We start from the raw sequence: 18,297 nt of genomic DNA, 5'->3' as shown, positions 1-18,297 counted from the left end.
GCTGTTTATATATTCATTGGATTAAAAATGAAATCCCGCTTGCTTGGTTTTACATCATGCCTCTATTATTCTGTGTGTGAATAACTGTCTTTTCTTGTAGCACTAATAGCTGATAAGCAGGATAATTCTCCCACTCGTGAAATCACACAACCTTTGCAGCATTGTAATTTTCTAATACAAGGGCTGTAATCATTCTGTCAGACCTGTCTCATTCTGAAGAAAGCTGTTGCGGGAAATGCAAGGCCTGCAGGCAACCCTGCTGGATAATTGAGGGTGGTTAGCAGTGGTAGTGATGTTTTGTGATTGAAGATTTTAATGTTACTTTGCATCCTAGGAGAGGATGTTGGTTATCGACCATCTATAAAGACTGGAAGGCTGTCTATAGGCCGGGGCCAGGATCTGTGGCTATTGATCGGCTGGGTAATAGACCCTGCAGGGGAAGAGAGTGGCCGGGGCCGGGGTCAGGTGGGTCTGTGGGAGAGGCCAGCGGAGTCAACCAGGCCGAGGAAACACACCAGGCCCACGTAGTGATGCTGAGTATATTTGATATGCAAAAACAGATGCATTGATTTTTCATCAGGATTCAGATCGTGCTAAGCGTGAGGTGAAATGCCATCCAAAACGGATTTGGTTTTCAAAGACGGGGAGTAAGGCATAGGATTTCAAACTGAGAGATTTCATGCTGTGCTCCTATTGAATGGTGGCTGAGACGGTAAGAGATATGGGTCCGGGTGCATGGCAGAGGGGAGGAAGAACAGCCACTATATCCTTGACAAATTCATTATGTTACAGTCCCCTTCCAGGTTTTTGCTATTTTATTCTCTGCTACAGGAACCTAATGCCCTGTTTCAATATTAGCTTCTTGAAATGCATTCACATCCAAACCCATATCTCTATAAAAGCTCGACAAAGACTGTTAAGCCCTAAGAATGTTTTGTTTTTTTTACCCCCTCCCTTGCCGCATATGGATGAATGCCAATGATTAGCCGTATGTGACCAGGATTATAGGTCTCCATTCAAACTTATGCCTGAGCTGAGTAAGGCAGAAGGGCTATAGGGCTACCTGTCTCATGCTTCCACTCTGAAAAAATCTCCTTTCTGTTTTTTATTAAATGGCTCACTGTGTACAGCGCACACTGTATCACCCAGTCGTGCGTCTCACAAAGCCCTAACAAAGCTTTTTCCTTTGAACTTGTGTTGGAGGACACTTGCTGTCCCAAGAGGGAGACAGTTCTTCATCTATCATCACACGCTCTGTTTTTGGGGTTGCAGTGGTGCGGTCCCCAAGCCTTGTTCCTTGCGGATGCAATGTGGCGACACTGCAGAATCTGCTCGCTAAAAATAGTGCCATCTATAAACGGTGCTTGTGATGCACAGCTATGGTTCTCTTCCCGTTTCCTTGAGTTCCTCTCAAGAGGAAGAGGCGCACATTAAAATGTCAACAAGGAGATATCTATTTCACTTCTTAAATGAAGCCAATTTGTGTGGAGGGGGCTGGGGGGCTGGGGGGAGGTGCAACACAAGGCAACACGGTTTTGATTTCAGTCCAGTGGAGCGACTTATTCAGATTCAGGGAAAAATCTCAAACCCAGCTATTGTGCTAAATTCCAAAATCCTCTTTGACTAATTGTTCAACATCCAAGCCGGTCTTCAATCCTGTCAACTCTGAGAGGAGAAACTTCATTGAGAATCTTCACTCAGAAACTGAATTCAACTGAAGGTGACAAGAACTGCACTGCGATCAAGCAGATAGGAACACAAATAAATACATTTCCGACCCATTTAATAGTTTTTTTGCACACTTACAATCAAGGATTAATCAAATACCCATTGGCATTATATACTCTACCTACACAACATTATTTATCCAACACATAATGACAACATTAGACAAAAATGTTTACAATAGCAAACAGAGATCTAGGCAGTGCTTTCCTCATTGAAGTTAGCCTCAGTCGTAACACACCGGTTTAAATCCACCACACGAAACAATGAATTGAATGGGGGTTTTTTATATTTCATACGCTAGGGGTGAAATGACATGCAGTGCCGTTATCGTAGCCTACTATAAGTCGATGTGTCATCTGTGGAGTAGTGAAATTCCATTGCGAACGCACAGCACCATCTTGGTACATCCACTGAAAAAACAGCTATTGTGGGTAACTGCACATACAGCGTGTGACAGGTCGATGAGCTATTTGCACGTACAGTATGTGATAACGTCGATGAGCTACTTGCACATACAGTATGTGATAGGTTGATGAGCTAATTGCAATAATGTTGCCCCTGAGGTTGCTTTGTTGCTTGAACTAGTGATGTAGCCTTTAGCACGCCTGGTTCCAACCCGCAGCCCTCGGAAGTGAGAGTGGGGTCAGCGCACCACCCTGGTGTGGGAAGGGTTGTAAGCCCCAACAGGAGTAACCTGATTTACACATGTGCATATCATACACAACACTGTGCATATGTTACAAATCAATGACGCACGTGGCCCTGTACTGTGTGTGCTCCACTAGTCATGCTGGCGGGAAAGTGGCCATCTTTGTTTTTTTGCGATTACAGTTTGTGTCTTTGAGAGTGCAGTCTACAGCCTATGCAGTTTTTGTCTAATACCCTGCATGGATAGTGATACTTCCACGATACTACCGCAAACGTGCTTTCATTTCTCTCTCTCTCTCTCTCTCTCTCTCTCTCTCTCTCTCTCTCTCTCTCTCTTTCTCTCTCTCTTTCTCTCTGTCTTTCTCTCTCTCTCTTTTCTCTCTCTCTCTCTCTCTCTACACACACACACCATACTTAGAGACGGTACTTTCTTAGGAGCTCTGATTGCCACATGTACTTCCTCTCTGGAAAGCGTTCCGGAATTCTAATGCGGCGGAAGTCCTGGATGCATTTCTCCAGCTCCTGCTCCGGAGTCATCTTCTCCTTGTTTGCTTTCCTCTTCGCCGCCTCTCGCTCTCGCACCCCAAAGGTTCGCACGCGTAGCATGTCTGTCTTCCGCCGCATCTCGGCCTGCTGCAGCATTTGAATGGGTCCTTTCTTCATGGGGCGGTCCAGCGTCTGGATGTTGGGCTGCCGGGTCACCGGGCCGCAGATCACAGTGCCCTGCGGGGAGCTCGCCTCTGACTGGGTCTCGGAGCAGGAGGTGGAGAGCTCGTTGAAGGAAGTGCCGCTCTCTCCCTCGCGCTCGCTCTTGTGGCTCTTGCAACAGCAATCACAGTGGGAGGACGACCACCTAGAGGGCCCACCTATAAAACACACACACACACACACACACACACACACACACACACACACACATATACCAAACACACACACACACACACCTGTGAGTTGTCTTGACCACAAATTACAGTAGATGTACAGTAAATATACTGCTGTAGCAAGAACCCCCTTCATGCAGAAAGGCAATGTAAGCTAATGTTCCATCTGTACAGTGACAGATTCCAACAGTAATCAAAGGGAACAGTTTGCACTGATCAAGCAAATGCTGACAAATGTCTACAGCTATTTCAATGTCATCCAAATATCTTTTAAGGAATATCAGCTGAGTGCATTGCGTGTGTGTGTGTGTGTGTGTGTGTGTTAAGGGTGCATGGACATAAGAGCATGTAGGTTATTGCCTTTAACATTTAATTGCTGAATCTCAAAGAGCTGGTGGGCTGTGCGTATTGCCTCCTCAGATAAGGAGCGCCCCAGAGCTCAGTGCAGCTCAGTGCGGCTCCCTAAGACCTTTCCCACTTCCCAAGGCAAAGCTTGTCTCTGAGCCAAAGCAATCTGCTTTGCCTTCACTATTTCTTATTAGAGCTATAACCTGGCTGCCACGCAATAAGAAGCTGATGTATTATTCTCTGTTTTCGACTCTCTCAGTCAAATAAGTCGCGAAGGTGCTTCTACCCTCGGGGAGGCAACAAGGTAGAAAAAAGCAGGTAAACACAACACATAATTCATCTGGACTGGCAACAGAATGGGGTCAGTGAATAGTGGAGTGAATAGAGGGACCTGCAGGCCTCGCTGGTGTCCTGACCTCCTGTCATGCAGATTGGACATGAGCAGTGAACCCGATACCAACAGATTCAGTAATCATAATAGAGTTCCTCCTCCCCTTCCCACTTCTTGTCTCATCTCGCTCCCTCCTATACTGCTAATTATGAACCGGAAATACTGAGAGAGAGAGAGAGAGAGAGAGAGAGAGAGAGACAGAGCATTACTGCCCACTGTCTTTTATAAGCCTGTAAAGACAGGCAGACTCTGGAAGGAACTGTGATTCTGCATCAAGGTCTTCAACAGCTATTTGCACAAAAATCTTATATTGTCCTCAACGGCATATTGCATCCTTAAGAAGTGTTTCGGTTTCAGTTTCAGCTGGCAAAAAATATTTCCCAAGGTTCAAATTCAGTATAACTCGAAGAACAGAAACATATTTTTAAGAGCTCTGTGGCTATCTTTCATTCCAAACCAAAATAACCATAAACTAGGTCTTATTAAGATCTCAAAGGTAGAAATGTGCAGAGTAGAAAACCACTCTTCCCACTGTAATATAGAACAACAGTGCGTAAGAAATAAACTCATGCACAGGCTATGAAAACCTCCTAATAGCTTTTCCAATGTGATGATACAGACTCAATAGTAATGATATCTCAGTGGGAGCAATAATTTGGCCATTACCTCCTTCCAGTGGATGCACCAATTTATATTGAACAGAGTTCAAGAGGGATTTTAACCTCTTTGTACTCACTGTAATAATGACCTTATCGCTAGTGCTATGATTGCATTGGGCTGATAGTGAGAGAGTCACTAACAGCTTTTTAATGGCTAATCCATGAGTAAAGAGGCCAATCAGCACACCAATTTCCCCCCACAGAAAATGAATCTAGCTGAATCCAGCAGCCTACTAGCAGCAGCAGACAAATGGATGCAGGCGCTTTGCTGAGGAGGATCAAGGGGACGGAGGCTGAGCATTGTTTCTAAATGGATGGATGCTGTAGTCCAGAGGGGGGCCCGTTTAGGAAATTAGCCAACACCCAATAATAGCATCATAAAATTTTCAGGCCATGCAGGAATATGAATTGTCATATAGCCACTCACAGGCTAACACCTGGGCTTTCATCTTGTTTTGTCCAACAATTTGACTTTGTCTAAATGGAGCCTCAACACGGAAATGGCAGATACAGGCTGTTGCAAAAGTAAGTCTGTGTGTCTCTAAGCTGTGTGTGTGTGTGTGTGTGTGTGTGTAAACATGACTTTTAAAGAACCAAGTCATGTATTGTGTTTTTGGATGTGGTGGCAAGCTTTGATGCCCCCTTCACAGCCAACAGCTAAGACAGGAATCTATTAAGAGCCTTGCCAGGAAATTGTACAGTCATACCCGGGTACATTTAAACAAGTGGGTGTGTATAATACACTACAGTATCTTTTCAGGGAAGCCATTGATTGCAATGTGTTTTTCTCAGATCTATATAGCCTGTCCAACAGATCATATTCCAACCCCATTAAGAGACTAGGGCTGCTCCTCTCCTCAGACCAGACTCAGGCTGTAGCTGCAGATCTCATAAATAACACAGAGAGAGGAAGGCGAGCTTGGCACCGGGGAAGAACACAGACACCGGCATGTCACTGGGGTGTCCTCAAACTCCTCCGCATCTCTCATGACAGCGGGAATTTTTACTTTCATGGCTGAATGAGGTTGTAATTTGATGGAAATCTGAGTGCATAGATATTACACTAGAATAAAACAAAATGTTCTTACCCAGAAAATGATTTTTACCCATACTAAATGGCAGGAAAGTAGGACGTGATTGGGATTGAAGGCAGTCTCTGTGACACACACACTGGCATGCAAATGTCAGTGGATTTATTGCTGGACATCAGTGTGTTTGTTTTTTTCCCTGCCTCTAATCTGACTCATCAGGGTTTCTGATGATTAGTGCTTTAACATCACAGCAATCTTGTGCTTCAATCATGTAATCTGAGAGAGGGTGAGCACAATCACACACTTAAAGGTGAGAAACAACAAAATAAGGGGGGGCAAAGAAATGTAGACTGAGGAAGACGCATCCGGTTAAGATCTGAATAACTTCTTGTAGGTATTGTGCATGCAGGAGGCCGTAACAGCAGTCAAGCAATCCATTTCATGCTTAGACAACCCAAACCTAACAGTTTTTTTCAAATTTGAATCTCACTGGTAATGTGAACCATGCCCTCAATAAACAGATGAAAATAAATTTTGAGCACAAAGCAACATTTTAGACCTAAGCGGTTTGATTCAGAGAAAATCCTGCTGAACTTTTGGATTTCTGAAATAAACGTGTTTGTTGGTTGGCTCGCTTTCTTGAAATCACATTATTGTCTGTTATTTGTCCTAACACAACAAAAGCCTGTGTTGCTGAGTGGCGCAAATAATCCAGTTTAAAATCTGATTTATTTTCGAATGCTACAAAACTATTTCATTTTATGCATTATTTTCTGGTGTAATTTCCTGACAAACCTTTGGTCACGAAACAAACAAATCAAAAGAGAAATAAATATACAGGACCAGCCCTGACTGTTAGTTTGATAAAACATTTTTGTGTATTGGGGTTATTTTGTCTGGCAGCTAATGTATGCATATTGATGCAGCCAAGCGGGGAGTCAAGCTCGTATGAGCAGAGATACTGTGATCTAAGACACACTCCTATATTCTCCAGCTCCCGTCTCCGGTTACTCAAATGATTTTTACTCTGCCACTGCCTCAGGACAAGAGTAGTTTACATGCTTGTTAGCTCACAAATTAGGGCAGAGTGTCCTTGCAGCAGAAAAAAAGGCTTGTCTTGCAAAGACAGTGACTGTCCTTGCAGGGAAAGGGAAACCCAGCACACCGAGACGGGCCTAAGTATCGTTTCAGCAGGTCGTGACCCATCCTAACCGATGGCTACGGCCATTATCTTGCCAGGTATAATAATGTCCATAATATCTGCATATATTTGAATTTCTGAATCCAAATTACCTCCACCCACCCAGCCCCTTCTTCTGAAGCAACCCTCATCAGTTAATGAGAAAGAGCTGATGGGACAGAGTCGGGGTAGCCCAGGAGTCCCACCCAGCTTTACCTTAATAAGGACTTGCACTACTCCAAGGACACAGCGCATCTCTTGCTCCCTCTCATAGACTCAGCACTGCCCTGGCACAAATGATCTGCTGTCCATGAAGAAAGTCACTACTTCATTGGCTGATTGATCATGACAGGCGGGTGCTGTCCCCTTCCAGAGTCAGAGGGGTGACTGGCTGCACGTCTCCCCTGACAGGGAGATGAACAAGCGAGGCAGACAGATTGAAATGTCTATATCATCCCCTCCCTGTAGGCCTGAACACCACCCCCCACCACCATCACCACCACCACCACCACTGCACCCCTCCCCTCCACAAGCAAGCACTGATGAAGCAAGATGAGACAGAGAGAAAGTGAGAAGGTGTCCCGAGCATTCGGAGAGCTCTTGTCATCACCTAAATAATGCCCCGAGAGGCTGGAGGAGAGAGGAGGGGCACAGCGTGATCTTCACCCTGTCAAGTGCAGAGTAGAAGGTATTCAAAGACAGCACGACACCTAGGAAAAGTACATGCAAAACTCCAAGCACAATCGGCATCTCCGCTGTCGTTTTTCCAGCGCTGACATAAAATACATCAGCTGTTTAGGAAAAACTTTACGGTCTGAATCACAGATGTAGACGAGCCGTCATTTGCTCTTTACATCGGCTGCCTTGTGCCCTCAGAAACAGACATGTCAATGCAATCACTCTCTTACAAAGACATCATTCAGAGGCTTGGAAGCGATCGATGATGCAAATAATCGCCACCTTATAAAATACAGCTGATGAAGCTGAGGTAGAGGTCAAGCAGTGTAAAGAACAGCCAGGAGCCAAAATGTCAGCCACTGCAGCTGCTAATTGGCATAGATGAGATTCAGGGTCGATGGATTTTTCCTAGCTGGCTTTACGCTTTACTTCCTTTATGGAGAGGGAGGATGCCGTCCTCTCCTCCTCCCAGATTCACAGCCCCCCCCCCCACCCCGCATACCATACCAACACAGGGGATCCCCTAGTTCTCACATACACACACCCTGCCCACATGTGAGAAGCCGGGCTATCTGAGTGGCCTTAACTGTCTCCAGAGGGATCATTAGGGTATTAATGTTGTGAGTTGGTAAGACTATTGCACCTGTCCCCCCTCAGAAATCTAATGCCACAATGGCAGAACCAGATGATAAAAATGACAACTGACAGTATTCAAATTATGAATTAAATGCTATTAACTGGGTTTGAAGCTTATCTCCAGGTTCTTTCAAAGAGGGACTTAAAAATTCAGTACATGATGCGTACAATAATAATGATAATTGATCATGTTTCAGAATGGAACCTTTCCCCTTTGTACCTGCAGATTTTCAATAAACTCAAAAACACTCCCAAGGTGAGTCAGCTTGTCTACTTGAACTGATGTAGTGCACAAGGTTCAGCAACCATTGTGAGAAAAATGGCACAAGCACATGCCTGTGCCTTACTTCTGCCCAGGTGATCTTTAGACTTATGTGAGTTATTCATGGGAGCGTCATCCATCTCTTGCAAGCACTGCCGATCCATCCAGGCTCCAGCTAGGCTCTCCGGGAGTCCTGGGACGGCCCAATCTCGGCCTCCATTACACCCAAGCAATTGATTACCTTCCTCCCTCTCTCCCTGTCGCCTTGTGGCCATTGTTCAGGACCCATTAAGACCACAAATCATCTCATTCACAGGCCAAATGAAGACTGCACATTTATATTAACGGAGTACACCTGGCAAGTGTAATCATTCTCCATCTGTATGTGCGTCCCATTTTGACAGACACTCCTACACAGCTCTTTCACAGTGGAGAAAATGAAATTGTCTCTGATGTTACCAGTCCTGCTGTACAAAGATGATGTTCTCTGCCACACTGACGTGGAAGCAATAATGTCACAGCATGTTATGAGGTTATTTATCCAAGAATCGTAATAGCTAATCTCCAACCCTGAATTTCCCACAATATGCTGACTGAAAGAAAGTTTTCCTCTTTGATAAACATGATATTCTTTAAAGGCTTTAGGCTCTGATAGCACTTGGCCAAAGGGTAATATTTTTAATTATCCAGTCAATTAGGTTTCAGTTCCAGTGCCATTTAAAACAGGCTAGCATTTGTCTTTGATAACAAGTTGCAACTCCAGTGAGAGTGACTGGAGACAAGGAAATATTTAGAGGGCTCAGATTGCTTTTTAATTCGGCAACGTTCCTCCCTTCCTCCAGAGATAATTAGCAATGTGGAGTCTGGTCCCAAATGCAAATGGAAGGGTTAGAGTCATTTATCACCGGGGCAATAATGTTGCCATTGCCAATCTAAAACCTAAATGTCCCTATCATAATAGACGACCTACATTTCTGCTCAGCAAATGAGCTTATCTGCTCACCTATCCCACAGCGAATGCCACACTTGTCTCCTGAGACCAGCGTCTCAGCTGAGGCTTCATCCAGCAGAGAGAACAGCATCCAAATCCCAGCTGATTCCCTGGCTTCTAACCGTACTAACTAGTCTCAATCCCATTCACTCCAGTGTATGCTGGCAATGGGTTTTGATGTGTTCCTCTGATGCTCAGCTGTTTACTCAAAGGGGGACTAAATCATATCCAGTTAAATGTGAATTATTCGTCATGACCATCAGGTGTAAAGGCACTTAATCGTGATGAATTCTTAGACACTGTAGCCTCTTGAAGAGCTTTTGTTGAAAGTATCATGCATATTTCTCTGAGAAGAGGGAGGAACCGACAGGATACATCCTACTTGGCAGGACTAGATGACAATAATTGAGAGTACAGTGTATTTACTTTATGATGGAGCGAGCCCCCTGACTATTAATACAGATGAAATATAGTCAGTTACTGATGCCACGCAGTGAATTGATGACTGTCTGCTGTGGGCCTTTTGAAAACTATAGTCCAGTCTGATGCTGAAGGGAGTCAGTGGAGCCTGTGGAAAACAACTCACGCATTTAACAAGAACTGACAGCCCGGAAGAATGTCTCTCAATTTGTTTACTGCGCTGGATTGCTCTTTTTACACTCTGAACAAACCCAACTTCCCCCGTCCCCATTTTCACCCCGTGTGAGCCCGTGATTTAGTGGGAGTGGGAGACGCAGCTGAAGAGCTATGCTGAAAATAACAAATAACAATAAAACACATCTGTTTTGAGCACCCCCAAAGGTGCACTTGTCTACATTCATCCTTAGTTTAAGACTACCTGCCCTAGGCCAGCCTGTGTCCCACATTCAGAATCAGGTTACAGTATTAGCTTTAAAAGTGGATGCGGGCCACTGTGTTGCGGCGGAGCACGGGCTCCTGTCTGCCTTTGATGTGTCTATCCATCATTCTGACTAGCCCTCTGTCTCCTAACGCGCTATTTGTCTGCATCCTTTCACCCTCACCTTGTCTGCTCTCTCTTAGTCCCATCTCTCTCTCTCTCTCCCTCTCTCTCCCTGCTGTCTTACTGCTGAGCCTTCCCTCTCCCTCCCTCAAACCCACTGAACTTTCCCTCTCTTTATCTATTTTTGCTCTCGCTCCCGCTCTCTCTCTCTTTTCTGCCTGAGTTCTTTCTCCCCGTGGCCAGGTCTCATGCAACTTTTACTCCCTCATCTTTCCCGCTCAGCCTCTCTTTCCTCCATCTGCTCGCCTCTCTGTCCCTGACTTCCTTTCAACCTCCTCGAGTCCCCTCTGCCTGTCCCTTTCCCTTCTGCGTTCTTCTTACTCTTTCTCTCTTTTCCTGCAACCCCCTCCTCTCCCTGCACTCTCTCCTCTGTCTCTTCCCTATAGCCCCCGTCCGACTCCAGCCTTCCTCCTCCTCCTCCTCCTGTTCTGGGGCAGTGTCTGTTGATGGGGCTGGGTGGTGAACACCCATGCCGTATGCTGTGCTCCAAAAAGTTGAATGACTCAGTAAAAATCCTACCTGGCTGGACGTTAGCGGGGTCAAAGCAGACCCCTCTGTTGTAATTATATTAACGACACTACGGGCAAATCATTAGCAAACCATATGTCTTGTCTTCCTCTGCCCAGCCCCCACACCTCCAACCTTGACCCACCAACTGGGTTTTCTTCAGGTTTCCAAAGGGAGTCATTTGGAATAATGAACAAAGTGCTTTTTAATTGGCCATATGGCCTAGCTCCTCCCTCCTCGAAGAAAAGAATGAACCAAATTAGCGGCTAATTAAGGCAGTTGCTGATGACCAAACTTTGTCTTTCTTTAAGTAAACTGTACAAGTGATTTAAGTGAATGCAGCAGCACTGAATGTGAAATTTTGCTGCCCAGTGGTCCTATATTATTCATAACATATGTTCCCTTCGGCTGGCAGAATCCAAACAATAACCTATGTTTACGCATGATGCATGTGCAGCAGAGGTTTGCAGAACTGTAGCAGCACAGTGACTCACCTCCTCTGACACCCGAGGGCAAGTTTGCCTCTAATGTCGGACGCAAAACAGAGGTTAAAAGTCAGCCATTGTAAGGGATTCAAGAAGGGCAAGAGCTAACCCAACCATGCCTCCTGGTGGTGTGAGATAACCTGCACCAGCTTCTCCAGATCACCTTTAAATTTGGACCGTTAGGCCTGTACAAACAACTAAGTCTGCTTTTCATTGAATTGCCAGGGAAACCTAAATCTAATTCACCCACATGTTTATTTACGGGATGGACTATCCATCTTTCCAGGAGGAAATTAATCTTTCTGACGAAAATGATGTAGGCTAAGTTATATGTGGATAGGGTTATTTGAGGAGATAACAAAAAATGCCCTCCTGTTTCATTTATATTGATTGTTGTTTTTGTCTAGGCTATTGGTGGCCTTATGATGATCACCGCCTGGAGGTCAGTTTATCCACATTTTCATTCACCGCTACATCACTGAAGATTGTGTAAGAATAGCCTAAATCTTCACTTACGGTAGAAGATGTACTGTGCGTAATTGGACCAGACCCGGTCGTCCGCGTAATGTCCGATGGAGGACGCGGTCAGGGACGAATTGCAGGCGACAATGTGAAAGCCGCACTCTGACAGCATGTCAAAGGCTCTTTCCAGGTGTCTGAACTTGAGGTAAAACCTGCAGGTGTACCGGTCCGGTGGCCTGTCCGAGTCCCGGCTCTCATTCAGGGCGTCTCCAAACACCTCTTTCGCCAAGCCAATCCTGCTGCTGATGAAGATCCTCGGCACCTTTTTGGCTTTGACATCAATCTGACTTTCTCTGCCCCCCGTGGCGCAAGTGCCTTTGAATCCGACCGTGATGTAGCCATACCTCCGGTCCAGGGAGTAAGAGGAATAAAACCTGTGCTCGCTGCCCTGCGACGCATCGTCGAAATCACTGTAGTAGAAGTCATCTGGAAATAGTTTGGATTCCTCGGATGATAAAAGTTTGGCCAATTCGGGCAGCTGGAAGTATTCCGCCTCCCTTTTCAACCTTCCTCTCTCAGGGAAGTGGTCGGGAAGGACAACTTGCTTGTCTCTAAGGTAATCCAATACATAGCGAAACAGAAAGCCATCTCTGTCAATAAAATAGCGTCCTCTAAGGTCCCGGGACAAGTCATTTGAGGACCCCTTCTTGTTAGAGAACAGTCTCCCAAGTAATGAATTTGGAAAGCTTGTCAAGGTAGCATGACGAGTGTAGTACACCTGTCCGCCCACGTTAAGCTCAATGACATCCGACGGAGGGTTTTGGACTGAGCCTTGCTCTTTTGCAGGTTGGGTTTTGCAGTTTTCGCTCAGTGCCATGTTTCAGTTCTTGCAGGAAATCAGAGTCTCGATCGCAGAGCGCAAATGTCCCAGAAGTTCAGGGTGTGGGATGTAGCTGCATGGTGTTGGTGCACTCACACCCAAAGCATAGCTTTGATTCAAGCTGCAATTCTCGCCGACAATCTCTCATGACAAGCAATCCCAAGGTGCGCCTATATCCTTTAACCCCATGCGTAAATGTGCCTGCCCACGGTGCGTCCTTTTTGAATGGAATCGATCATCATAACCAGTGAGCGCATCATGTTACAGACATCCACTGCGATGGGTCATTACTGTGACTTCATAGCAATATAATCCTCACTTTGCACAGTGCAATTTCCCACCGTAGAAAAAGTACAAATATTTTTTTTGCACAAGTAATTGTTTTTCTGAGGAAAAGCTTCACCCTCTTGCGTCAGGCGTCTGGTACAATTAGGTCCATCAGTCCAATATAATTTGTAGAATGTGCGTGCAGCCCATCAATGTGCTAATAAGCGTCGCTCCTGACAGCTGGGATGCTGAAATTGCCCATGCTCCGAGATTGCTTAGAGAGGGGATGGAATTGGGACCCCTGTGCGCACCCATCTCTCCAAACTGCTGAGTGCGGTAATGGTTGGGCCGGCAGAAGGTTTAAGATGTTGCTCCAAGCTGTGAGAGAGAAAAAATCGTCCCATGAAGTAATGTCTTACATCATCTTAAAGGAAAATGACATTTGCAAACGATCGACGTAGAACGGGCCCATTGATGTGGTTTCATCTGTGTCATTTTTCATGAAATTCTGATCCCGCCGAGAAGGGCGACGTGCTGCTGGCTGAGAGGATTCAAGTCTATGTGGCAAAGAATTTTATACATCCAGCGTTGCGGATTTTAATCCCTTCTTCAGAGGCTTTTGCATTTAGTGCTTTTAGCTGACGCGCTCATCCAGAGCGATTTACAGTGAGAGGAGCAGGGGGTCCGCTGTCTTGCTCAAAGACACTTCGACAGCACACCTGGCTGTTGTGGGAATTGAATCGGGGATTTCCCAGTCACAGGACGGTCTCTCTCTCTAATGACCCTGCCGCCCATAACTTCTGCTCGAAAAATCAATTATTAATTGACAATTAGACTCTTTTGCTGCATTCTCTGTAGCCATGCCCAATTGAACCATGGCAAAGGCTGTTTTTGTTTCCAATATCACTCCTTTCACCCACAACACTGTGACTGAAGTTGAGAATTGATACATTTTCACCCAAATCGATTTGACAGAGTGAATTGTCGTTTCAGCACCAAGGACAGATCTCAACACAGTACAAAATCAGAGCTGCATTTTGGTCCATCTACTCTGGAGGATATACAATTAATGGGAATTGCTTAAAAAGAGCAATGATGTGATTCATATCCTCAGTTTCTGGTGAGAATAAGTATTGGTGCAAAGTTAACTTCAACTGCATCAATAAAGTCCATTTTGGTAACACAATAACTGTGAACTGTTTGTGACCTCCCAACATCACCGGCTCTTCCTTTGCAATACTCTGCCAAGCTTTAATGTGGAACACATTATGCGGTTTAGTATGTTGATGCACAGTGGGAAACAGGGATGAGTCCATAGCTGACTGGTTCCCAGGGCCTGGGATTGTGTAGAACAGGGAGCAGTGCTTGTACTTCTTTTCCCAGCTGTTTTATGGAGAAAACTCACTTAGTGGAACCCTATTACTGAGCCACTGTTTAATTTGGGGTATGGCTGCAGGAGGGCAGAGGTTTTTGGCTTGTAAACCAGCTCAAGGCCTGCTCATTGAAGCTTTCATAAAACCAGCAATGTATTCCACACTGAAACAAAGTGGCCAGCTGTAGGGCGGAAAATTCAATTTCGATGAAGTCAGATGGAAGAGGTTGAGTTTAAAGCTTGACAAATCATCAAAATCAATCTATCAAAATATAGAAATATACAAGCAGTTTTATATATAAAGCATGTTTGTGTAAGGAATGTGACTGAATATTCTTTGCAATATCTTAATTTACTTGAAATTAAGTTATCCTTATTTTATGGTCACCTGAAATTGGGTAATCAGGGAATAGAATTTTTCAATTTGTGGTTTTATACTTAGAATTTATGGAACTATATTTTTTAGATGTAAGTTTAAGTCTATATAGCCGCTGCTCACATCACATTCACATCACACGAAGTCACCAACACAAACACTGGCCTGTGTTTTAGACTTTTCATTTTCTTTTTGGCTTGTATGTTTTGTATGTTTTGGAGCCGTGGCGAAATAAACCTGAGGCTTTTATTCCCGTAGAGCTGAGAGAAGGCGTTGATGATGGCAGAGCACCCTTGACTGGTGGTTTTGAGGAGGCAGCGGTCACGCTTTACCCTGTTAATTCAGAGTAGTGTGCTGGAGAGGGGTTGCTAAGCAGCCACAGGGGACTGAGTGGGATTCAAACAGTGGGGATTTAGAGCTACAGTATGTGTACCACTGATCTTTCCTCCTTTTCTGTGATATGAGATTTTACTGTTTACATCACACAAAATGCTGTGATGCTTTGTGGATCATGTGGCCTTAATATCACAGTGCACTACTGTGGATAATATATAAGATTTTATCATGCTTTTAGTTATTTGTTTACCCCATCAGCTGCTTTTGTTTGCTTAACAAATACATTCAAATGGATACATGTGGATTTATCCGTTGTGTTGGAGTAGCGTGGCTCAGTGTTTGTCTCCTTTCCCCTGCTTGGGAATGAATCTCTTCCCATGTGTGCTATAAAGCCTGTTTCTTATTCATCTCACTCATCTTCCCATTAGAGCCAATTTCTCTGCCTCCTGTCCTCACTTTACTTCCTGTTTGTGTGGTACTCCCAGGTTAGCTTCTATCTTTTGGAAGGGGTTGAATTTCATGCAACTTCAGCATGAATAATGTAAGACAATATGGGTCCCAGCTGAGCGTGAAGTAAGAAAATCTGTATGTGCCATAACATTAAATAGATGATTGTGGGTTATGCAAGCTCTTGCTGTATAACCTGCTGTGTGGCTCACCAGTATGCTAAAAATACTAACACATGAACAAGTTTTGAGGCAGGGCAGGTGGATGTGTTGCATGTAAGAATCAGATCTGTCAAATGAGAAATAGTTGTCAAAGAATCTTTTCCAGGAACGTCATTCCAGAATCTCAACAAATGCTGAAATGTTTATTGGGAAACTTACACTTCTGAACAAAATTGGCTCATAACATCGTGCCTAAACGGTGTGTAGGTTTGTGGACAAGCCATTGAAAGTGACACAGGCTCAAACCAAATACTTGTCTTTGCAGGGTTATTATGCCTCTGCACACAGCAGTACCTTGCCCTAATTTCTCTTCCCCCGGGCACATTTCAGCCACTCATATTTTCACAGGAAAGAGACCTTTATGTGGATTGGCATGTCCTGATAAATGAAATGTATTTTTGCAGTTTATAATGAGATTAAGTCACAAATGAAGCAAAATATCCACTATCACTTCTCTTCTTACTTGGATAAAGACAGTCATTGCTTAAATGCTGTAGGCCTATCAAAATGACCATGTAAGATATTTGCTTTCCCCAAAAGTAGGCTCTTGCTCTCATGAAAAATATTTATTCCATTACACAAATTTAAACAATGAGAGATATAGCAGCCATTTGCCCAGTAATGATAAATAATAAGCTAATATTTATTCATTGTTTTAGGTTGCAACCATTTCAATGAATTTGAGTGTCTTCTTGAGCCCCTAGAGGGCAGTACAATATTTAGAAGAGCATGGAAGTTGTGGCTGTCAAATTAATATTGTATACATTTTATTTTTTGTCTGGTTAAGTATTCAATCAGAAAAGCTCAGCATATCAGAAGCACCTTATTTGAACTAGCAAATGATAATTTGTTTGCACAAACTGAAGGATAAATGGAATAGCAGGTGCAGAAAACAAGTGCTTCTGTTTTGTGAAGAATAGCAGCGAAAATAGTATTTTGTCTTATTCAAGCAGTCTTAGAAAGCAGAAAATAAAGTTTTCTATACTGTACCTATCACTATACGCTTATTTATGCCATGGTTACCAGGACCCAAAGGACTACAACTGACTCTGTATTCTTAGCTATGTTTTCCCTAATCAGATCATGTCTGTCTCATTTGAATGCTTTGCAATGATTTGAATGGTGCCTATAATGACAAATGAGGCCATCCCAGTTTACTCATATGGCCAATGTAACAGGGGATACTTCAAATTATTATATGGTATAAGGAAGAAAGCACTACCATACAAGTAAACAGATGTGGATAAAGGTGTCAGCTAAATGTCTAAAATGTAAATGCAAACCATCTTGATTACAGACTTAAGTGAATCTAAATCATTTAGGCCAGGTGGATTCTACAGTATAAAGACAGAGCTTGTGTAACTCTGACCCATCTGTCTGCTGTCTAATGTCTGTAATGTGTTGTTTTGCTCCATGTTCCAGATAATGTTGTGTTATTTATGCTCACAAAACTTAGGCACATCCACTACTACTACTATTAGGCTACAGTGCTGCAATAACTTGATTTGAAGGACAATAAGCTTCTCATTTTTACTTCAGATAATGTTGCATTTCTGTGTGCATGCCCCGCACGTTGTTCTGTGCACTGAGCTATAGGCTACATAGTTTGCAGGGTGACTTATCGCTAAACCATCTCCCGGTTTCCATTTCCTTAACAGGAAATCACTGTAATATTCCTATAATACTGATACGGACCTATGGGTGTGTCTGCACGTTGACCTTATATATAGAGCTATATTATACTTCATGGTATTTTTTTATTATTATTATTTATCTCTTATGGTATCACTAGTATCAATAGTCCCATAAAATTCCTATAGGTGCTTATAGTTTTGTTGTCATAAGCCTATCATTCTAAAATGTGTTATAGGATTAGTGTAGCCTAGTTGTTTTTCGTTAGGGCATTTTTCATTTCAAATGAAAAATCGTCTCCAGTCCCATCGCCAAGCAGCCGATAGCTGGCACAGCTCTCAGATCATCGTCATCATTTTACAACCAACAGACAATAAACAAAGGCTATGGCATCATGGATGAATACACACCGCTGTCCATTCATAGTTTGCATTTCTGCCCTTGTCCGCTGCCTGCCCCACGATATCCAACGAGAATAATCAATCATGTAAGAAGAGACACTACACATTTTGATGAGCACCGTTTTATAATACTATTTTGCCTCGATTGCCCTTGTACTTTGTACTCATTATTGGCTGTGGCCTGTTGTTTTGATCATGCCCTTTGTGTGTATTAAGAGTGTATTATTGAATTGCACTGAAATGAATTTAACCAAGATAACACATACATTTGTAGGCTATCGAATGATAATATTGCTATGATGTAGATAGATTAATTGTCTTATATTATATAAGTATATTTTCAATTCTCCAAACAGGAGTTTGCGCGCACACAACAAATTGCAGTTAGCCGTTGTCGCCAGCAGGCCGCACTGCGTGTTGTAAACAGGCCAGCCACGGGGTTGGCTTGCTCAGTTCT

General features: G+C 43.8%; 1 protein-coding gene across 1 annotated transcript; it reads right to left on the bottom strand.

Annotated features, from left to right (window-relative positions):
* Positions 1–2,790: 2,790 nt before the first annotated feature.
* On the bottom strand, positions 2,791–12,785 carry LOC139648935 (BTB/POZ domain-containing protein KCTD16-like). Its single transcript, XM_071525204.1, has 2 exons — positions 11,963–12,785; positions 2,791–3,242 (listed from the first exon to the last, which is right to left on the bottom strand). Exons 1-2 carry the CDS (start codon positions 12,783–12,785, stop codon positions 2,791–2,793), a joined length of 1,275 nt encoding a protein of 424 aa, XP_071381305.1.
* Positions 12,786–18,297: the final 5,512 nt, after the last annotated feature.

This window comes from Centroberyx affinis, unplaced genomic scaffold (genome assembly GCF_046629955.1).
Source record: "Centroberyx affinis isolate AG114_WGS23_722 - 3 ecotype Tasmania unplaced genomic scaffold, CSIRO-AGI_Caff_v1 ptg000108l_1, whole genome shotgun sequence".
Taxonomy (NCBI): domain Eukaryota; kingdom Metazoa; phylum Chordata; class Actinopteri; order Beryciformes; family Berycidae; genus Centroberyx; species Centroberyx affinis.
This window is presented reverse-complemented; position numbering and strand designations above follow the sequence as displayed.

Bases quoted from the DNA above. Each gene is read 5' to 3' on its own strand.
- LOC139648935 (XM_071525204.1), bottom strand. From the start codon at position 12,785: ATGGCACTGAGCGAAAACTGCAAAACCCAACCTGCAAAAGAGCAAGGC. The intron at 3,243-11,962 runs GTAAGTGAAGAT...TGTGTTTTATAG, and splicing joins CGCACAGTACATCTTCTACC to GTGGGCCCTCTAGGTGGTCG.